General features: G+C 58.8%; 1 protein-coding gene across 1 annotated transcript; it reads right to left on the bottom strand.

The window, feature by feature from the left end:
* Positions 1 to 827: 827 nt before the first annotated feature.
* On the bottom strand, positions 828 to 16741 carry ALKBH5 (alkB homolog 5, RNA demethylase). Its single transcript, XM_084295800.1, has 5 exons — positions 16330 to 16741; positions 14646 to 15453; positions 9977 to 10057; positions 6685 to 6840; positions 828 to 5106 (listed from the first exon to the last, which is right to left on the bottom strand). Exons 2-5 carry the CDS (start codon positions 15374 to 15376, stop codon positions 4923 to 4925), a joined length of 1152 nt encoding a protein of 383 aa, XP_084151926.1. The 5' UTR covers positions 15377 to 15453; positions 16330 to 16741; the 3' UTR covers positions 828 to 4922.
* Between the last annotated feature and the right edge of the window lie 66 nt (positions 16742 to 16807).

The following is a 16807-nucleotide window of genomic DNA, read 5'->3' as shown; positions in this document are numbered from 1 at the left end:
TCATAATTCGGTGCCCCGTACTAGTTTCACATCCACATCCCAGTTTCATGGCCCCACAGCCCGGCTGTATCAACCAGGGGCCACCCCACACACCTCCAGCAATGGGGTGGGGACGCACGGGGAGCACCCCACAGAGAAACCGGGGCCCCAGCACCCTGCCCCAAATGCCGCGGGTGACTCAGGCGAGCGCCCGTCCCCACGCAGGGCAGGGCGTCCCCTCCCTGCTGACTAACGCCGGGTGCACGGACCCCGCCGTGCCCTCCTGCGGGGCATCCCGCCTCCGTTTCCTTCCTCGTCCCTTTCCTTGGGGTCACCCCTCACGGCGGGCGAGGGGCGGTTTGAAGATGAGGAGGAGGAAGGCCGCCATGGCAGGCCCCACGCAGCCATCCCCGCACGCCCATCTCCCTCTTGCGGGAGGAAGGCGCAGGGCAGGGCGGGCGAGGCCGAAGCACGGGGTGCAGCACCCTGGGGTGATAAAACACCAAACCACGGCCACCGAGGTGGCAACCCCGGCCCTAAAACAGGGCCAGAAGGACGGGGACATCTTCACCGAGCCACAGCCACCAAGGCGGCAACCCCGGCCCTAAAACAGGGCCAGGAGGACGGGGACATCTTCACCGCTTGCTCCGCAGCAAACCAGATTTTTTGGGGATGGGAGCTCGTGCTGCAGCCCCGTGCCGGTTTCTAGGGCAGCACACAAATCCCCCCGGAGCCCGATCTTCCCTTTATTTAGAATTTATAAGCTTTTCCCTCACCCCACAGCCAGGCACCGAGCCCGGCTGTGCCCCCCTCCAGCCCCCCAGCCCCAGCACACAGGCAGGCCGAGCGATGCTTTCTGCTTTTATTCAATTAATGCAGCAATCTATACAAGAAAAATAATAATAATAATAATAACGAAACCGATGAAATTCCAAACCCTGACAGTGAAGAACCAAATTCTTCCTAAGAATCGACCAGAATTAAAAGTTTTTTCCCCCCGCGTCGGACTGTACATAAAATAATCTCTGCTCCATTTACAGCGTTTCACACAGTTACTTCTCGTATCTCAAACTTCAGAACTGTACAACTTTGTTTACAAACCACGCTTTTTCCTAGGAAAAGCTTACGGAAAAAAATATTGCCACTTTGTTTTTTATTTTTTTTTATTTTATTTGTAACAAAACAAAAAAATTAGAATATTTAAAAAAAAAAGAAAAGAAAAGAAATTAAAGTCAGCCAGAACTTTAATTGTGGGCAGGGGTGTGGGAAGGAGCAGAGACGCGCTCCTCAGCTCGAGGTTTCTCCTCCCCAGGAAAGGGAAGGTGTTGGGAACACCAAAGAGGGGGTCTGGACATCGGGGCCATGCTCAGAGCCCCCCTTCAGGACGTTCCCAGCTTCGGGTTGGGGTTCGGACACCCCCAAGGATGAAGGAGGGAGCCAGCAGCCCCGCACCCCAAAATCCCTCCTGGGATGTTGGTGTCGGGGTTGGGCCAGCGTGGGGCTGGAGGCTGTTTGTGGGGTTTGTGGGGACCTGCTCCCCAATCCGCCACCCCGTCCCCAGGCCAGCTCCCCTCTCCCTGCCCCCAAATCTCTCCTTTTCTTCCAGGGGACAGGCTGAGCCCACGCAACCAACGCAAGAAGTCTTCTCCGGATGCAGGCAAGAGCAGCGAACCCAAATTCCTCCCTTGGCAGAAGGGACGGCGCCCACCTCCCTCTCCTCCGTTCTCGGGGTCTGGGCTGTGGGTTTGGGGTGTGTGGGGCCATCGGGGCGCACGCAGCCGTACTGAGCAGGATACACAAGGACACGCCGCGGGTGATGGAGGGGAGCACGGAGCCAAACGAGGGGAATAAAGCCAAAGGGGTCAGGCCAGGGAACGAGCCCATCCCACGGAGAGGATGGGGAGAAATTTCGCCTTTTTTTTAGGGGCAAGCAGCCACAAAGCAGCACTCGCTGCCCTCCCTCCGTCCTCTGCCGTGGACTCGTGTCGCCGGCCTGACCCGAAGCCCGACAAAGCCATGACAAAGAGGAGTTGGGCACAGCAGCATTTTGGAGCCACAGTTTTACCAAACGGGGCACAGGAAGGGATCTGAACAGCTGGATCCGTGCGAAAAAAAAAACAAACAAACGCGTCTTCTGGTTTCAGATCAAGGTTTTACCCCGACGTTGTTCAGTGCAAAAAAAGAGTTAAAAAAAACCACATTATCTACACATGTACAACCGCGTGTATAGAAAATGTCTGTACAAGGGGGAGCGACGGGCTGCCTGCGCGCTGGGAACTCCTCGCCCACGAGATGCTCGGGGTCAGACAGGGGGTGGTGGAGCCCCAAGCAGGCAGCTCGGAGACTCGAAGCGAAACGGAGCAGGGGAGGGACTCTGGGGAGGGATACAGCGCCGGCTCGGACCCACGGCACAGATCTGGGGTGGGGGGAACGGGAGGGCAGAGCTCCCGGAGATGGCATGCAGGAACACCAGAACCCGAGGGGGCAGGAGGGCTGCCCGTGCCCCTACAGACTGCGTGGGGATGAGGTGAGACCTCGGGATGCCTCGTTCGGGTTTCAGAGGACATAAACCTCGTCCTACGGGAGTCACGGCGGTCCCACAGCTTGGGGAAGGAGCCCCGGGGAGGGAGGTTGCCTTCGTTGGGAGCTGAGACAGCGGAGAAAGGTATGGGGGATGCAGAGGTAGGCGTAAAATGGGGAGGGGGGGCAGCAGGCTGCGCAGAACGGGGACCTCAGGCGAGGGAGCAGAGCTGCTCTGCCTCACCACAACCACTGCCAGCAGCACGAGCAGCACAGCCGAACGCCACAGAGGACACGGGGCATGTCCAGGGTGAGTTGAGGAAGAATTGGGAGCAGCCGTGTCCAGGCATCCCGCGGGAAGGTCTCTGGCTTGTTGAAGATGCCAGCCACCAAGAGGAGGAGGGAGCGCTGCTCCCTGCACGCTGCAGGGAACGCCAAGCTCTCCAGAAAGGGGTTTTGCAGCAAGCTAAGAAGGCAAGGAACGCTGCTTCAGATGAGGAAAATGTGAAATTTCAGATCTCCGGGCAGCCAAGAGGCGCCTTCAAAGGCTGCCCACGGGGCTGTTCTCCTACCTCCGCCCCGAGCCACCAGCAGCTCTCACCGGGATGGGATCAAGAAAACCAAGGAGGGGGCAGCTGGAGCCCAGCTAGGAATCCTCCCGCGGGTCAGAGTGATGCTGAAGGTGACAGCGATCTCCTGGGCACTGCCACAGCTGCCAGCCCCAGCGGTGTCCCCAAGGACAGGCGAGTCAGCAGGGAAGGGAACGGACACCGAGACCCCGATGGCAGCAAACGTGCTGGATTGTTAAGGAACAGCGCCCGTTTTTTTGTGTTTTTGTTTCCGTTTTTTCAACTGGGAGCTCCTCAAGACAGCAGCAAACGGGTTTCAAAATATATTACATCTTTTTATTGCCAAGCGTGCGGACCATGAAGTGTGGGGGACGCGGCGCTCCGGAAAAACTACAGCTTGAGGGCGGGCAAAGCGGTAAAAATTTTAAAAGAAGGCTGCTCCTTACGATCTGCCAACACCGGGGTTCGAAAGAATCAACCGGAGGAAGTTCCTTAAAAGCAGGGCTCTGAATACGGCGTTGGGCCCCAGATTTCGAAGGCGCCCAGGCTGGGAGAAGACGAGGAAGAAGGCAGAGCTCCTAGTGTTACCTCCCCACAAGCCTGCTGCTGCTCAGCATTTTCCCCTGGCAGCCCCGAACCCCCAGCCCCAGGACAGGCAGAGGGAGGAGCAGGGTGTGGGTGGGTTATTTCATTTCTGATGAGTTATTTTGGATGAGTTATTTTGGATGAGTTATTTTGGATGAGTTATTTCGGATGAGTTATTTCGGATGAACGCAATGCCCCAGAGCCAGCCTCGGAGGGGACGGAGCGCAGCCGAGGTGCCCGGCTCCCCGGCAGCCCCCTGCCAGCTCCTCTCCCTGCACCCAGCAGGGGCAGGATGTTATAAAGCAGCTCGCCACGCTGCCAGGAGGCAGAGGAGAGCTTTTATTAGGGTGCCCCAAGCCCAGCATCCTCGCAAGCACACCCCTCGCCCGCTCCTCTTTGCTGTCCCCAGGACGCTGCGCGCACTCGGTGCTGATGCTGCAGCCCCCAGACCTCAGGGCAATGCTGGCCTCAGTGAAATCAGCCACATTTTCTCCCTCCTCAACCAAAAAACCCGGCGGGGAGAAGCCAGGGGTAAGCACATTCTTCTCGGAGAGGGCAGCCCCGGGGACGCGAGGCCGTGAGCCCAAGCTGGCTCGGGAAGAGGGACCAGAAAGAAAAAACCTACGGCATTTAAAACTGGTACTAAAGTGCAACACAAATGTCCTAAACCCTTTGTAATCAACGCAGTAAGAGGGGTCTGCAAAGCTCCAAACTTCCAGTTACTGCAGGGCACACTCGTAAAACACAACCCAACGACAACTAGGTAACAGCAGACCAAGGAGCCCTTTGGTGAAGCAAGGAATACGAGGCCACCACAGAGAATTTTCAGCTCCTGGGGTCTAACATCATATTTAGAACATTTGGAAAGGAAGTTAAAGCGAAAACAAACAAACAAAAAAAAATAAAACAACAAAATAAAACAAAAATACAATTCTTGAATCTCGCGCAACGAAACAGTTAAACTTTTTGGTGTTTTCAACAGAAATCCCAACAGACAGCCTGGCATAACTTTATCTGCTTCCTAAGGGAGAGATGCCCGTTTGACCCATGACTCAGGCCACCACGTGCACTGGACATGTTCCATCCTCACATATGTCTCAGCATTCCTCCATTCATAAAAACAAATCGCTAGGATCCTTCCTGTTTACTCTTCAGCCTGAAAGGAAAAACCAAAACTGAAGCTAGATGGAAGATAGCCAGAGGGAGGAGAAAGTTTTCACAGACTGGAGGCCAATCTCAGCAGCTCCACGAGCCCGGAAAGTGCATTCCTCAGTGTCGCCTCATTTTAACTTTCCTGGCCGGGCTGCCGTCCTCCTCCTCCTCATCACAGTCCTCCGTGTACTCGTAAGACCTTCGCCAATAGTTCTCGGAGCTGAAGTTGCTCCGTCTCCTATGTTTTGGTAAGAGGACCGAGCGCCTGTTCTCCTCTTTATCCATTTCTAGAATCCGTGGCCTACGGAGAGAGAGAGAGGGAGGGAGGGAGAGAGGGAGTGAGAACACGATTGAAGCGCTCCTGGTGTGGACACCATCTGGATTTCTGCAGGCTTTGAGCACCGTGAGTGATTTTTTCCACCCTGCTCTCCCGGTGCGATGCTCCGGGCTGTCGGCAGAGCAGGAGCAGCTCGCCAAGCTGCACATCCCACGGAAAGGCTGAGAATTTGGCTCTGCATGATGCAAACCCTTCGCTTTCACAGCTTTGCTCTCTGCCTGCAAACAGCCTGGCTGCCCCTAGCCCCGTGGGCAGAGGGGTCTGGGCCCTACAGAGGGGTCTCTCTGCCCTACAGAGGGGCTGTGAGGATCAAACCACAGCTCCAAGCTCCTATGTCCTCCTGCTGTGCTCTCCAGCATCAGCACAACGCAGTCAGTACTTGTAGGAAGCTGCCCCTGCGCTCACCTGCGCTCAGCTCACGGCAGGGCCGTGCTGGCAGGATTTTATCCCAGTTTATTTTATCCTAGGTGGGAACCGAGTTCCCCTCTGACAGATGCTGCTGCCTGTGCTATTCACCTACATTATGCTGGAGTCTTTTAGGCCAAAAGGAGAAAAAAAACACGTTTTTGGTACCCGCCTGCTGCAGGGGTCTGTGCCGAGCCTGCTCTCCAGTGAGGTGTCTTCTCCTTCAATCAGCCTTTCACCTTTTTTTCCACCAAAGAAGGGACCGTGCAGGGCAAATCTGATCACACACAGCCTGCTGCAGGCTCGCTCCGCTCGGTGATCAATGTGCCCAGTCATCCCGAGCCCTGCTGAATGAACGCTGCTCACAAACACGCCGTCCCCACCCTCCTCCTTCAGCAGGACAGGTTGCAACACGGGCTGGGACCGCACAGCAGCCGAGCCCCACCACCTTTGAGATCTGCACGAGGTGCAGAGAATGCCCTAGCAATTCCTGGGAGGCTCGGGAGGCAGAGAAGAGCCAAAAGGACAGCGGGCAGGCCGGCTATCACTCGTGGCTATCAGCACAGACGCGTGAGCAAGGTGGTGTTTGAGGGGAGCCTCGCCGCAGAGCTCGAGCTGTCTGCAGCCTCAGCAAGGAGCTCTTGGAGGTCAGGCTGAGGCACCCACGCAGCCTGGTTGCACGCACAAATACACACAGCTCCGGAACCAAAAGAGAGCTGAGAAGCTTCCCGAGGAGTCCTTCCCCCTGCCCAGCTCTCTCCGACTGCTCTCGTGATGCGCTTTAACACGGCCGCGCGCAGGTTGCTCGGCAATGGAGGTCAAAAATAATTAGCTGCAGGGAAACTATTGTTCTGAATGACTGCGTTATCGAGAGCCGGGCACATCTATTGCTCCTTCATTATGCCACTCACAGGATAAACAACGTAAGCTGCTTACAGCCGGGGCTTAGCCTCTGCAAGCCTAGGAGGAACGAATAAAGCAACGTGCTCTGATCGAGCAGGTCTGCGTGCCATGGGGAGCACCTGGCAAAGAGGTGCACGCCAGGATGATTTAAGTGTTCCTACAACCTTTCATCAGAGGCCAGGAGCCTCAGAGGTTCACCGGCCAGCTCCTTGCTCCCAGGAGAGCCCAACCTACCTGTGAGCAGCGTCGGGGTCTGCTTTGCGATGGGACCGCTTGGGTTTCAGGATCTGGTCCCTGTTGTTTCCCGACAGGCGGTCGGAGGCGTAACCCGGCGGCAACACAGAGCTACCCAGCGATTTTGTTTCCAATCGAGGGGCATCTAGCCTTGTTCTGCAAATTAAAAAAGAAAAAAAATAGTAGTATTTGCAAGGAGTTTCTACAGAATTGGTACAGGAGATGTTTGTCCTAGATGCACTGCAGCTGAACCCTCAATCCCTGCCCCACAGCTCCAGAAAAGGGTCAGGATGGTTACGCTCAAAGGCAGAACAAGCTGCAGTTCTCTTGCACTTGACGCTTTAATTTTTAACCTTTACTGCATTGGTCAGAAGACAGAGAAAGGTTTAGGGGTCAGCGAAGCCACGAGGTGAGCCTGGGAGGACAGGAAGGGTGCTGAGCTCCCTGCAACCCCAGCAACGGGGCACTGAGGGGAGGTGCTGGGATCACGGTGACTCCTCCACAACTCGCAGCTCCAGTTCAGCCACCTGGGAGACGCACGGAAAAATCCATCACCACCTCCACCAGTAACAACCACCGCTCTCTGGGAACTCCCTCCTCTCTCTGAGCTCTCGTGTGACGGCGCTGTCACCACCTCCCGGTGCTGTGTAGTTACTGGCCGCCACTTGAAGCGCTCCAGAAGTCGATTTCAAAACAGACTGAAGCCTGGGAACGGGCAAAGCGTGCTAAAAGGTGGTGCCAGGGCTCCAGGGTGCCAATTTCGGGAGGATCCGTGCGTGTTTCTGGACAGAAAGGCACCCTGGCGCTGCTCCTGCAGCCTCCCTCCACAGGATTGGGGGTGAACACCAAAATTGGGCTTTGGGAAAGGGAGGGGAGAAGCACTGCGTGTCCCCTGCTGTGCAGCTTCAGCTTTTCAGGCAGGTTTTTGAGGCAGCTGCTGCCAGGCTGGAGCCTGCACTCGTCTGCAAAGCCATCCTGAGCTGTTCACAGCTCCAGGACTGGAGCCAGGCCAGCCAGAGCACTGAAAGCATTGCAGATCCTGCCCCGGACACCTTGGGAGGTTTATTTCAAATTAAATATATTTCAGATATAACAACTGCAGGCCTTGCAATTCAAAACCCACTAAATGCACTGCGAGGGTCGGAGAGCACCAGCCACGCTGCGCCACCGTGGATGCGAGCTGCAGGAGCAGGCACCAGGAGGTAAAACCACCACAGCTGCACCCAAACGGGCAGCAAATTACCCAGCAAAGCTCCAGCTGAATAAAATAACTCCCAGCTCTCTACAAACGGCTGCAGGAGCCCTGTAAAAGGACTTCCAAGCCCCGCTCGAGGAGGTCTCGCTTCTCCCCCTCCCTCCCAGCTGACCTCTGGCAGCAGCTCAGGAAATCCAGAGCATGGCTCCACTCCTTTCTCCGCTCAAAGCGCTCCCAAAACTCGCCGGCCCCGTGCTCGGAGGCGCAGGAAACACCGTAAATCCCATCCCCCTGCAGCTCTCCAGGGCTCCTGACCTACTTGGTAACCGCGCCGCTCTCAGGCGTGCCGAGAAAGCCGGCCACTTCCCCGGCACGCACGGCTTTGTCCTGCCACTGCCAGCAAAAAAAAAAACACCCCCGGAGCCACGTGCCCGGAGCAGAGGCAAGAAGGGATCCAGATTCTGGAGCCCAGCACGCTCTGGCAGCCAAATATCCCAAAATTTCCCAGCTCCTGGATGCAGTTTTTACACTGCGATGCGCCCGCAGGGTACGCGAGCCCTGTGGCAAGCTGCTGGCTGCTGCCTCTCCCCAGGAAGGAGGCAAAGATGAGTTGTACGAGGTCAGGGGCTGCTCCCAAACCTCGCGTGCCAGCAGCAGAGGCTGTTTTCCTGCTTGCATAACTCCCTGGTGCAGCCTGCACCCGCTGCAGCTCGGGGCGCAGCCTTTGGTGGATGCACCCCGCGTATCCACCGGGGCTGCTCGGCCCTACGGAGATCACCCAAAAATAATCCCCGAGGGGTTCCCGCCCTGCTCGTAGGATGATCCCGCTGGGGTTTTATTCAGCTCGCCAGGAAAGTCACCGCTGCCCTAATGTGAAGTGATTTGGGCCCCCACGGGGAGGCCAGATGGGTTGGCTGCTGCCGAAGGAGCCCAGGCAAACGGGGGGAGCTCATCTGCACCAACTCGGGCAGCTTTAATTTATTTGGCCAACTCTGGAGCAGTTCCTCGGAAAAGGCAGCTCAGGACAGGCAGCTTCTCTGCCCCAAAGCCCCACAAAAGCAGCCAGAGCCCGGATCTCTCCCCCTGCAGGGTCTGGAGATGCCTCCCCCAGGTGCTCAGCAGCACTCGCACGGCTTTTGGTTGGTGCAGGAACCAATAATTCCTGCAGCCACCCTGGGGCTCTCCTCGCAGCCACCTCACCGCTCACCTAACGCGCTGGTTTGCCTCTCCCCTCCCTTCCCCTCACGGCTGGCCTCGTGCTGCACCTCCACAGCATCACCAGGCTGTCTGCAAACCAGAGAGGCTGCCCAGAAGTTCCCCAACTCCGGATCCACAGCGTTTGCCTGCTAGCCTCACACCAGCCTCGGGCACAGCCGAATCCCTGCCGTCGTGGCCACGCTTTTATCTGGGTGAGCAGCACCCACGCCACGTGCATTTCCACTTCCAAACACTTCTTGACAGTGGAATTGGTGTTAACAACCTCTAAGGCAGGGTAAACGTGGGTCAACGTGGTGCACACACGTTTTTTAGCCCTCTAGTAAAAGGAACTGATACAAAAAGGTCGTTTCTGGGTACAGGAGAAGGTGACACCGGGGGTTTTGGGGTGATTCCCCCACAATTATCTCCTGAAACAGCAGCACCTGGCCTCCCAGCTCCCAGGACCGGTCACTAAATTCAACACCAGCGCCTCCACTCCCTCCTCCCCAGGAGCTGAAGGCCCTGCTACCAAGAAATCTCTCTGCTTTATGGATGATTCTTCAGCAGCAGCTTCAAAGCACTGCCCAGGGAACATTTGCACGTGGCTATGGGATGCTCAGACACCTGCACACGCAGCCCAGAGCACGGGAATTTGAGATCCCAGCTGCTTGGAGCTGGGCACCCAACAAAATCCAGCCAGGAACAGCGCCTGCAAACGGGCAGCGAGACCTAAAAAATTTCACATCGACCCAGCGCATCACCAAGCAAGGCTTTGTTTTTTGTTAAAGCGTTGCTTTAAAAAAAAAAATCACAGCATTTTAAATCACCATTTGTGATTTAAAAATAATCACAGCAGCAGCCCGGGGGTCGCCTCGCTGCGTGGAGGGCTCCAACACTCACTTGCGAAGGATGATGACAGCTCTCCTCTCCTTGATGTCCTGCGGTCGGATGCAGTGCGTGATTTCGTCGGCTGCGTACCCGCTGACAACAGAAAGAGAAAGGCTCTGTGAGAAGGGGCAGAAAGCGGCTGCAACAACACATTTTGGCCAGTTGGTTCCCAAATTCCACCGCGAATTCCTCCCCCAAGCACACCGCTCCCCAGCAAACTGCCAGAAAGGAAGAAACTTCAAGGAAATTGCACCATTCAGGCCTTTTTTTTTTTTTTTTTAAATTTAGACTCAATTTTTTTTAGCATGCACCAGAGAAAATGCCACCTGCCGCCACATCACGAAGTGAGTTGTGTTGAAAAGGAGTTTCCAGAGCGTAAATTCGGCTCGTTTGTTTACGGGAGCTTTACCAAGAGAGCAGATCACGGCAGAAGCCAAATCACCAAATCACCGCGTGGCTTTCTCGTGGGCCTCCATCCCTGGGGATGGTCAGAGCCTGCTCCTGGAGCCTCTCCAGGGCTCGCAGGTGGGTTCCAGCCCTGATTAATGTGTTAGGGGAGGAGGGGGGCACACTGAGGGCCAGGTGCCCCAGGAGCTGAGCGCCTCATCCCCACCACCCGGGCATGGGACACTCGTTCGTGCTCAGCCTCATTTTCTCCTCCGCTCCCACTTTGGCACATCCTCGGTCACTGTATGACCCGCCACAGCCCCGGTGACCCTCCAAAGCAGGCTGCACACCACGCCGTGCCCCTAAAACCTCCGTGCTGTGGGGCTCACGAGGCGAGGCAGCACCCTGAGCCATCACGGAGCGCACGAGGCTCACCGCCCCGTCACCACACCGCAGCTCCTGTTGTCAGGAGCGCATTTTGGTATCGGGGATGTCTTCAATAATTCAAGTTTCTAGCAGGTAGGGAAACACCCAAAGCCAACCAGGGCCCCAGCTACCTACAAGAGGCTTTTTTTTTTTTTTTTATCTCGTGGCTGTTTCTGTTGCTCGGCACCATGCCTGGAGTCCAGCGCAGCGTGCGAGATCGCAGCCTGAGGGGTGGAGGTGAGCTGATGGCGAGCAGCCAGCACGCCCTCGGGTGAGCACCCACCCTGCTGAGAGCACCAGGAGCTCATCTCAGCCCTCCCACGGGTGCTAACGAGCTGGGCTGGGTGCTAACGAGCTGGGCTGGGCGCTGGGCATGCCCCCTACCTGCTGCTGCCACAGTGTCTGTTCCCCAGAGCCTTCCAGAGTCCGGCGTGGTGGGGAAGGAGAAGCCAAACGCAGCAGCCGGTGAATTTGGGATGCTCGGGGGACAACCCAGAGGGTCTGGTCTCCTCCAGGGCCAGGATAGGATTTCCTTTCTCTGGTTAATCACCCAGCCACTCGGCTGGAAACGCACACCTCTCACCTGGAGACTGCTCAGAGGAGGGAGCTGGGAGGCTGAGGCCTGAGCGGTGGGAGAGGGGCTGCTGGGGGCCCCCCTGCCCTTTAGGGCGCCGCAGAATCATGCAGCATCATGCCAAGGGGCTTTAATAACGCTCCGTTACATCCCAGGGATCTCATTAATATCCCCCACGTTAACATTTTTGGGGCACATCCTCACCCTGAACGTCGGGATGGGGTCTGCTCCGAGACCTGCGCTCTCCAGCACGAGACATCAGCCCTCTCATTCCCACTCCCCAGAGGGAAACTCATTCCCCAGCTCCCTTTCCAGCACCTAAAGCAGAGCTCCCGACCCCAAATGCAGGCGGGCTGCCCCCAAAAAAAGCCCTCAGCCCTAACGGGGCCCCTCCGGGCAGCCCTGATGCCCCGCTGGGGAGGGACAGCTCAGCCTGCACCTCGCCACGTCCCGAGATGTGCCCTGCACACCCCTCCAGCACGGGACGTGCACAGGAACTGCTCATAAACAGAATAAGAATATTTTTTAGTGGGCCAGCATGAATTTCTCACCCATTCCCTGCCCCTATCACGTCCCAGTGACAGCCAAGGGACAGACACTGGAACAAAACACCCCCAAGAACACCAGCGCTGCACCCGCAGGTTTCTTTTCTTGCCCAGGCAAGAAAAGAAAAAACTTTTCTTTTTTCTCTTTTTTTTTTCCTCCCTGAGCCCCAACGTCACTGAAAGCAGGGTTTTTGGTACAGCTATCCCCAGAAAGGATGCCCTCGTGGCCGCGGGCACACGCAGAAGCTCCCAGCAGCAGGCAGAGGCACCCACGGCCCCTTTCCAGCTGCAGCCTCGCTGGTCCCCAGCCCCATCCCAGACACACGATGCTTGATAATTAAACCCAATCCCACCAGCTACTCAGATTCATTATGCGCCATGGAGCTTTGCAGCCCCCCAGCTCCCCAATTTTTTATTTATTTTTATTTTCCCATTTGTCCAAACCCCACTCCCAGGCGGACGGGCCGATCCCCCATCTCCTCCCCAGCGCTCCTGCCGATTGATGCTTATCAAATTATCAAATTCCTTTCTTTTTTTTTTTTTAAACAGGGGGGGAAAAATAAATCAGAGGGATGAGCCTGGGTCCTCCGAGGGCAAATCAGCACCGGGGAGGCAACCGGAGAGAAAATACCTTGCTGGAGGAGCGCGGGGCCATGCGGACGGCCTCCGGGTGGCTCAGCTTTCATCCTGCTGATGAGGAGAGCCCCCGTTCCTCCCCAAAAACTCTTTGCAAGGACATTTTTCCAACCCTAACCTCTCATTTGGGGTGTGAAGGTTTCACAGCTCGAGTTTGAGGCCGGTGCAGGATCTGCAAAGAGCCCGGCCTGCCTTGCACCGAACACTTGAGCCTGGCGCAGAGTTTAACCAGGAAAAACCCGAGGGAAGCAGAACATCGAGGGCAGGACGCGGGGAAAGCCCCTCTGGAGGGCACGGGGTGGCTGCGAGGCCGGGAAAAGGACCTTGAGCAGAGCTGGGATGGGGAGCAGGACACGCGGGGGCTTTGGGGAGAGATGGAGAAAGAGGGGGGAAGGAGGAACCCGGCGGCTTCCCCGTGAGCCTCGCGGTTTTCACAGGGTACCCACGGCTTCCCCGGGAAGGAGGCCCCTGACCCCGCAGGGTTTGGATCCCAAATATCACAGGCACGGCGCTTCTGTCTCCGCCGTTTCCCTATCTCCAGGGCAACTGCTTGCTGCAAAGAGAGAGAGAAGCTGGCTCCACCGGGAGCTGCACCCCGAGACCCCCCCCCCAGGACCCCCTCGTCCTCCCTCTCCTCTCCTGGCTCCCATCGCCCCGCATCCCTTGGCAGAATCTCCCTTCAGCGAGTGCTAATCTGCCCAAATTTTGCCCAAATTGCAAAAAAAAAAAAACGGTTTTAGAGGCTGTTATTTGGTGGAAAGCAGAAGAGCCCGGCACCTAACCCAGCACCTAACCCTGCGGGAAGCCAGCGAACCCCATCCTGGGGTCAGGAGGAAGCCAACCTTCCCCTGCAGGCACCAAAACCTCTTCGTTCGCTTTGTAGGATCGCTCCAGGGAACCCCGCACGGCGCAGAACGGCTCTGGGAGCCCCGAGCCAGCTCCTTCCCAGCGTTTTTTTAGGGACAAAAACCCACGGTTGGGTTGTGGGGGAGCAGAGCAAACCCCTCTCCCTCCTCCCATGAGCATCCAACCCTCTGCTGCTTGAGCCCCGACCCTGCTCCGGGTGGGAATTGGGGAATTTTCCTGCGGGTTTTGGCTACCCGGGCAGGGAAATTAAAGCAGAAAGTTCTGCCGCCCGCGGTAAGCGGACACGGCGCTCCGGGATCAAATCCCTCTGACCTCTGCCCTTCTCCTGCCCCGGCCACGCTCCCCGGGGAACATGAAAATGTTTTTTAGCCTCGGGGGAGCCTTTCCTGCTGGCGGGGATCCTCCCGCAGCCTGGCTGCAAAGCTGCTGAGCTACAGGAGTTACCTGAGCTGGGGGGGACCCGTTAATGTTTGTGCAGCTTTCCCTGGATAAATGCCCCGAGAAATCCCGGCCGTTATTACCAGGATGCCCCCGGACACCATGGGGAGGGGGAAAATTCCTCAATTCCTCCCCGTGCCCCGCGGCGATCGCTTCCCGAGCCGAGATGTGGGGTTGTGTTAAAGGCAGGGAGCCCTAAAACCCACCCGGGACGTTCACCAGCCCCCCAAAAAAACAAAAAACCACCCCAAGTTGGTAGCTCTGAGCGCTGTTGGCACAGCCTGGGCCATCCCCGCTCCTGGCAGCGAGCGCTCTGACCTTCAGGCCGCGGCGACCAGGCTGGGGATGTGCCCACGAGGGGGCCGGCGGCACCGGCAACCCCGGCACCGACCCTTTAAGCACGGGAGCGAGGAGCACGAGGGCTCCACGTGCCCACCGGGAGGTGACTGGGGGGGGGGTTAAGGAGGAGACATTTGGCAGCCCTAAAGTGGCTCCTGGCTGCGTGACCTTGGGCAGGGTCATTTCACCTCCCCGCGGACAGCCCCAAAACGGGGGCTGCGCCGCGTCCCCGCTGTCCCCACCCCGCAGGTGAGGGCTCGGAGCTCCCCGTTGGCAGCCTGGGGAGCAAATAACTCCGGATCCCGTCTCCTCCCCGACAGGACCACCCCAAAATATCATCCCACCCGCAGCACCGGGCACCCCCAACCCCATCCCATCGCCCGGGGACCCCGCAGGGTGCCAAAAAAAAAAGGCTCGGCCACCACCGGGGCGCACGTCCCCGTGGTTTTGGGGTGGGCGAGGCGTTTACCTGAGCACCGTGACGCTGCCCCTCTTGACGGGCAGGAAGAGGACGGGCTCCGACACCCTGATGGGCTTGAACTGGAACTTGCAGCCGAAGCAGAGCGCCGAGTCGCTGAAGAAGGAGACGGAGACGATGGGCCTCTCGAAAATGTGGATGGGGTCGACGTGGGAGACGATGCAGCCCCCCGGCTGGTAGTCGTTGATCACGGCGCTGTTGACGAAGCCCTCGGGGATCACCCGGTGCTCCACCAGCTTCCTGATCACCAGGTCGTGCACCCACTCGGGGATAGCATCCACCTCTCCCCGCGGGTACAACCTCTCCTGCCCGGGCCCCCTTCTCTGCAGCTGCGAGCCGTAGGTGTAACCCTCCCCGAAAAAATATTTGTTGCGCAGAGGCGCCCGGTCCACCGTGTGCTCCTTGTAGAGCCCTTTCTCCGCCCGGGACACCACGTCCTCGATTCGTGCCTCGATTTTGGCGCACTCCTCGGCGCTGAAGAGGCGAAGCTGGCGGATGCCGCTCTTCACCTTGCGGGCTTCCTCCTCTTCCTCCTTCTGCTGCTGCTGCTGCTGCTGCTCCTCGTAGTCGCTGGGCTCCGAGGCCGAGTCCTCGTGGTAACGCCGCTTGCGTTCGTAGGGCGGGGGCTCAACGGGGGCGTCCCGAGGCCCTTTGGGGTTGTCCCGGTAAGGCAGCATGGATTTCAGCTTCTCCCGCAGGTCGGTGTAGCCGCTGCCGGCCATGGCCGTGGTGTCCCCCCCCCCGTCACCGCCCCGCTGCCGCCGGGGACGCGCAGCCGCTGCTCATGGCACCCGCCGGCCTGCCGGGAGGGAGACGGAGAACGGGGAGGGGGTCGGAGGGGGAACCGGGAGGTTTTGGGACCCCCCCCCGGTGTCCTCCTGGTGGAGTAGGGTTATAGGGTTTTGTGCTGGATGGGTTGGGGGGGGAAACGGGGATGGGATCTGGGGGGTGTGGGGTGGGGTGGGGGCACTGGGAGGGTACTGGGGGGGAAACTGGGGGGTACTGGGAGGGGTACTGGGGGTATGGAGGGTATGGAGGATAATAGGGGGGTATCGGGGGCTATCAGGGGGGTTACTGGGGCATATATGGGGGTTATTGGGGTGTTACTGGGAGTATGAGGAGCGTACTGGGGCACATGGGGGGGTTACTGGGGGTATGGGGAGGCGTGTGAGGGGTACCGGGAGGTATGGAGGGGGTGGGACCGGGGGTAGAGGGGGGGATTAGGGGTTACTGGGGGGGGTATAGGGGATCTGGGGGTTACCGGGGGGTTGTACCGGGGGTCTAGGGGGGGTTATAGGGGGTCTAGGGGAGTTATCGGGGGGGTATTAGGGGTTACCGGGGGGGTATAGGGGGTCTAGGGGGTTACCGGAGGGTACAGGGAGGGATATAGGGGTTACCGGGGGATATTAAGGGGTTTAGGGGGGTTACCGGGGGGGATATAGGGGGTCTGGGGGTTACCGGGGGGTGCTACCGGGGGTCTAGGGGGTTACTGGGAGGATTATAGGGGGTCTAAGGGAGTTACCGGGAGGGATATAGGGGCTATCGGGGGGGATATAGGGGGTCTAGGGGGGTTACCGGGGAATATTGTGGGGTCTGGGGGTTACCGGGGGGTTCCCGGGGGTTCCCGGGGGTTCCCAGCCGCCCCACCCCCCCCCTCCCGTCCCCCTCAACTCACGGCCGAGCCCGGCAGCGTCGGTAACGGGCGGCGGTAACGGCGGTTCCGCGACGCAACGAAAACGACAACGGCAACGGCGACGACGACAACAACAAAACGGCGGCGGGCGGAGGTTTAACGGCGAGGCCCGAGCTCCCCCGGTGCTTCCCCCCGGGGCACGGCTCAAGCGGCGGCGGCGGCAGCCCCGGCTCGGTGCCGTGCCCGGCCCGCTCCCATGGCGGAGGGGCCCGGGGGGGGGGGCACCGGGACCGGGACCGGGACCGGGACCGGGACCGGGGAGGGGGGGGGGGGGAGGGGCGGCGGCGGGGCCCCGGGGGTCGCGCGCAGCCGTTCCCGCGGCGCGAGCGGCGCCTACGTCACCAGCCCGACATCCCCGGGCCGCCGCGGGGCCCCGCCCCCCTTTTTTTTTCCCCGCCCCCTCCCCGCGCATGCGCGCGCGCGGCCGGCGAAGCCGCCGCCGCCCTTCTCGCTCGCCCTT

Source organism: Netta rufina, assembly GCF_964035555.1.
Source record: "Netta rufina genome assembly, chromosome: 15".
NCBI lineage: Eukaryota > Metazoa > Chordata > Aves > Anseriformes > Anatidae > Netta > Netta rufina.
This window is presented reverse-complemented; position numbering and strand designations above follow the sequence as displayed.

What these genes read in the sequence shown, in the direction of transcription:
- ALKBH5 (XM_084295800.1), bottom strand. Translation starts at nt 15,376, where the DNA reads ATGGCCGGCAGCGGCTACACCGACCTGCGGGAGAAGCTGAAATCCATG. An exon ending in GGCAGCGTCACGGTGCTCAG is followed by an intron (nt 10,058 to 14,645) that starts GTAAACGCCTCG and finishes TTCTGTTGTCAG; the next exon opens with CGGGTACGCAGCCGACGAAA. An exon ending in GACCCCGACGCTGCTCACAG is followed by an intron (nt 5,107 to 6,684) that starts GTAGGTTGGGCT and finishes CTCTCTCCGTAG; the next exon opens with GCCACGGATTCTAGAAATGG.